Source organism: Oncorhynchus tshawytscha, linkage group LG01 (assembly GCF_018296145.1).
Source record: "Oncorhynchus tshawytscha isolate Ot180627B linkage group LG01, Otsh_v2.0, whole genome shotgun sequence".
Lineage (NCBI taxonomy): Eukaryota > Metazoa > Chordata > Actinopteri > Salmoniformes > Salmonidae > Oncorhynchus > Oncorhynchus tshawytscha.
In genome coordinates this window covers 75,046,878-75,051,877 of record NC_056429.1, presented here as the reverse complement: position 1 = coordinate 75,051,877, position 5,000 = coordinate 75,046,878, and the positions used below count along the sequence as shown (strand labels likewise).

Here is a 5,000-nt window from a genome sequence, read left to right as displayed (position 1 = left end):
ATCTGCTCTGCCAGCTCGACTCAGACCGATCAATATCCCTCCAGACAGCCTGGAGGCATACTCTCTTTCCTTTTCATTCTTCCTCTCTATTTACAGCATAGGATAGTACTGTACTTTATCCCTTACCAAGGGTTTTCATGTAGTCCCTCCCTCCCTCTCCCAACCTCTAGCAGGTTTTATAGCACATTAACACATAGTGAATGTGGTTTCACTGTTCACCACAGAGAGCTGACATCACTGTATACGGCTGGAGCTGTGGGCAGGGTTTCTGCCCATGTTCAATTCCTCTAGCATTGTGCCCACCACCTCTCTGTCTGTGGCAACTTCAAATACCACTGCCCCTTCTCTGCCCCCACCTCACCCTCTTCATTCAATTCAATTCAAGGGGCTTTATTAGCATGGGAAACATGTGTTAACATTGCCAAAGCAAGTGAGGTAGATAATATACAAAAGTGAAATAAACAATATAAATTAACAGTAAACATTTAACATACAGAAGTTCCAAAACAATAAAGACATTACAAATGTTATATTATGTATATATACTGTGTTGCAACGATGTACAAATGGTTAATGTACACAAGGGAAAGTAAATAAGCATAAATATGGGTTGTATTTACAATGGTATTTGTTCTTCACTGGTTGCCCTTTTCTCATGGCAACAGGTCACAAATCTGGCTGTTTTTTATTTAGTTATTTTTGACCTTTATTTAACAAGGCAAGTCAGTTAAGAACAAATTCTTATTTTCAATGACGGCCTAGGAACAGTGGGTTAACTGCCTTGTTCAGGGGAAGAATGACAAATTGGTACCTTGTCAGCTCAGGGATTTGAACTTGCAACCTTTTGGTTACTAGCCCAACGCTCTAACCACTAGGCTACCCTGCCACCCCTGTTGTGATGGCACACTGTGGTGTTTCACCCAGTAGATATGGGAGTTTATCAAAATTGGGTTTGTTTTCGAATTCTTTGTGGATCTGTGTAATCTGAGGGAAATATGTGTCTCTGATATGATCATACATTTGCCAGGAGGTTAGGAAGTGCAGCTCAGTTTCCACCTCATTTTGTGGGCAGTGTGCCTATAGCCTATCTTCTCTTGAGAGCAGGTCTGCCTTTCTCAATAGCAAGGCTATGCTCACTGAGTCTGTACATAGTCAAAGCTTTCCTTAAGTTTGGGTCAGTCACAGTGGTCAGGTATTCTGCCCCTGTGTACTCTCTGTTTAGGGCCAAATAGCATTCTAGTTCTCTGTTTTTTTGTTAATTCTTTCCAATGTGTCAAGTAATTATCTTTTTGTTTTCTCATGATTTGATTGGGTCTCATTGTGCTGCTGTCCTGGGGCTCTGTGGGGTGTGTTTGTGTTTGTGAACAGAGCCCCAGGATCAGCCTGCTTAGGGGACTCTTCTCCAGGTTCTTCTCTCTGTAGGTGATGGCTTTGTTATTGAAGGTTTGGGAATCGCTTCCTTTTAGGTGGTTGTAGAATTGAATGGCTCTTTTCTGGATTTTGATCATTAGTGGGTATCGGCATAATTCTGCTCTACATGCATTATTTGGTGTTCTACGTTGTACACTGAGGATATTTTTGCAGAATTCTGTATGCAGAGTCTCAATTTGGTGTTTGTCCCATTTTGTGAAGTCTTGGTTCGTGAGCAGACCCCAGACCTCACAACCATAAAGGGCAATGGGCTCTATGACTGATTCAAGTATTTTTAGCCTGATCCTAATTGGTACGTTGAATCTTCCCCACTTCTACCTACCTCCAGGCCCTTTTCCTCTGCCTGCTAGGCATTGTGGGTTTTAGGCTGTGCCCACCTCCTTACTCTCCTGCACTCACACCCCCTTAGGCCCCTTTACTATACTAATTCCCCTTCTCCCTGGCCCCCAGGCCCCCTCCCTTCTCCTGCCCATTTCCCAATCCCACTCCCCTAGCCCTCCCTGTCTCTGGCAACCATAGGATACAGTATAGTGTTTCTGTCTGGCTGTGTGTCTCTCTGCCAGTGTACTGTGTCAGAGCAGTGGGCTCTGCAGCCAGGCACTCCTCTCTTAAAACTCTACTCTCGCCCACGCTGGTTTACAATCTAACATGACCGTCTGCCATGGTGAATAAACATGGACTGATGATTCCACTTCGTTGATGTGTATTTCTCTTTCTCTATATACTTTCTCTGTCTTTCTTCTGTCTTTCCTCCTCTCTCTTGCTCTCTGATTACCTCTCTACCTCTTCCTTCTCTTCCTCTCCTGATACAATATATTGATGTTTTATCTTTTCATAGCTTCTCCATAGCATTGTCATATTTACCATAGTCATAGTTGCCAGTGCCATTTATGAAGATAGTCATATATAGTCATACATGACTATCTGTATCACATCTAGTCATATATATGTGAGTATATATGACTCTGTTTGACCATATCTGTGTTGACTGACATCATTGCTTCTCTCTTGTTTCCATCACAGCCAAGGAACAATACTTCATCCCTGGTGAGTGGGTTGTGTTTACGCTTTCATACTCTTTCTAGCTAGCTTTTCACCTCTCCACAGCTCCACCCCTCCACTCTTCTTGTGTTCTTCCTCTTCTTTAACCTCTATTCTTCTAACTGGAATGGATCAACTCTCTGGGTTTGGGTTTTACCAGAAGTTGTGTGTTTCCTTCTCTGGCCCTATGCCTCACCTCTGTTTGTATAACTCTGACTAACTTTGATAAAGACTGAAGGAAGGTCTTATTTGCTTTGGCACAAGCACATTCACTGACAAGTGTGTGTGTGTGTGTGCATGCGTGTGTGTGTGTGTGTGTGTGTGTGTGTGTGTGTGTGTGTGTGTGCATGTGTGTGTGTGTGTGTGTGTGTGTGTGTGTGTGTGCGTGCGTGCGTGTGTGTGTGTGTGTGTGTGTGTGTGTGTGTGTGTGTGTGTGTGCGTGCGTGCGTGCGTGCGTGCGTGTGTGTGTGTATACTCGGTAGACAGAAAGGGAGAGAGAGAGTCTGCATGATAGAAAGATAGAGGGTCCTCTAGTGGTAGAGAATGAAGAAAATAAAGCCCACCATAGGACCCAGATTCCAATCAGCGGATGAGTCCTTAACAAGAGCATTTCCAAGAAAATAACTTCACAATTAGAGGAGGTGTGTATGGGGGGGTATGTGTTTGTGTCAGACAGATAAAGGGCTATCATTGGCAGGCGAATCGAAAGGGAATTCATTGGGAAGATCAAATAAAGGCCTGATTAATGCAAAATAATAATGACAAACACTCACAAAAACATTGGAATTCCATGTTTTATTCTGGGAATAATTGGACTGTAGAAAATACTCTCTAGGACATTATGAAATGTAATCACAGTAAAACTCCAGTCTATTAAAATGCGGTTTCTGTACTGGCAGACAACTCTCCCTCTTTATCCCATCAAACGTACCCTCTCTCTCCCTACCTCTCTTTCTCTCTCTCCCTACCTCTCTCTCTCTGTCTGTCTCTGTCTCTCTCTCCCTACCTCTCTTTCTCTCTCTCCCTACCTCTCTTTTTCTCTCTCTCTCTCTCTCTCCCTACCTCTCTTTCTCTCTCTCCCTACCTCTCTTTCTCTCTCTCTCTCTCTCTCTCCCTACCTCTCTTTCTCTCTCTCTCTCTCTCCCTACCTCTCTCTCTCTCCCTACCTCTCTCTCTCTCTCTCTCTCTCTCCCTACCTCTCTCTCTCTCCCTACCTCTCTGTCTCTCTCTCCCTACCTCTCTTTCTCTCTCTCCCTACCTCTCTCTCTCTCTCTCTCCTACCTCTCTTTCTCTCTCTCTCTCTCTCTCTCTCTCCCTACCTCTCTCTCTCTCCCTACCTCTCTCTCTCTCTCTCTCTCTCTCTCTCTCTCCCTACCTCTCTCTCTCTCCCTACTCTCTCTCTCTCTCCCTACCTCTCTCTCTCTCTACCTCTCTCTCTCTCTCTCTCTCTCTCTCCCTATCTCTCTCCCGACCTCTCTCTCTCTCTCTCTCCCGACCTCTCTCTCTCTCTCTCTCTCTCTCCCTACTCTCTCTCTCTCTCTCCCTACCTCTCTCTCTCTCCCTACCTCTCTCTCCTCTCTCTCTCTCTCTCCCTACCTCTCTCTCTCTCTCTCTCTCTCTCCCTACCTCTCTCTCTCTCTCTCTCCCTACCTCTCTCTCTCTCTCCCTACTCTTTCTCTCTCCCTACCTCTCTCTCTCTCTCTCTCTCTCTCTCCCTACCTCTCTCTCTCTCTCTCTCTCTCTCCCTACCTCTCTCTCTCTCCCTACCTCTCTCCTCTCTCTCTCCCTACCTCCTCTCTCTCTCTCTCTCTCTCTCCCTACCTCTCTCTCTCTCTCTCCCTACCTCTCTCTCTCTCCCCTGCCTCTCTCTCTCTCCTACCTCTCTCTCTCTCTCTCCCTACTCTCTCTCTCTCTCTCTCTCTCTCTCTCTCTCTCCTACCTCTCTCTCTCTCTCTCTCTCCCTACCTCTCTCGCTCTCTCTCTCTCTCTCCTACCTCTCTTTCTCTCTCTCTCTCTCTCTCTCCCTACCTCTCTTTCTCTCTCGCTCTCTCCTACCTCTCTCTTTCTCTCTCTCTCTCTCTCCCTACCTCTCTTTCTCTGTCTGTCTCTGTCTCTCTCTCTCTACCTCTCTCTTTCTCTCTCTCTCTCTCCCTACCTCTCTTTCTCTGTCTGTCTCTGTCTCTCTCTCTACCTCTTTCTTTCTCTCTCTCTCTCTCTCTCTCCCTACCTCTCTTTCTCTTTATGTCTCTGTCTCTCTCTCTCTCCCTACCTCTCTTTCTCTGTCTGTCTCTGTCTCTCTCTCTCTACCTCTCTCTTTCTCTCTCTCTCTCTCTCCCTACCTCTCTTTCTCTGTCTGTCTCTGTCTCTCTCTCTCTACCTCTCTCTCTTTCTTCTCTCTCTTTCTCTCTCTCTCTCTCCCTATCTCTCTCTTCTCTCTCTGCTCTCTCTCTCTCTCTCTCTCTCTCTCTCTCTCTCTCCCTACCTCTCTTTCTCTTTCTGTCTCTGTCTCTCTGTCTCTCCCTACCTCT

At 45.8% G+C, this 5,000-nt stretch overlaps 1 protein-coding gene across 4 annotated transcripts in view; it reads left to right on the top strand.

Moving 5' to 3' along the window:
• The window catches only part of LOC112256733 (slit homolog 1 protein-like), a 188,611-nt gene that overhangs the window by 131,280 nt on the left and 52,331 nt on the right, over positions 1 to 5,000 (top strand). For all 4 annotated transcript variants that reach the window (XM_042325519.1, XM_042325506.1, XM_042325512.1 and 1 more), the window contains exon 15: positions 2,455 to 2,478. In XM_042325519.1, coding sequence (XP_042181453.1) covers positions 2,455 to 2,478 — 24 coding nt within the window. The remainder of the gene's footprint in view (positions 1 to 2,454; positions 2,479 to 5,000) is intronic.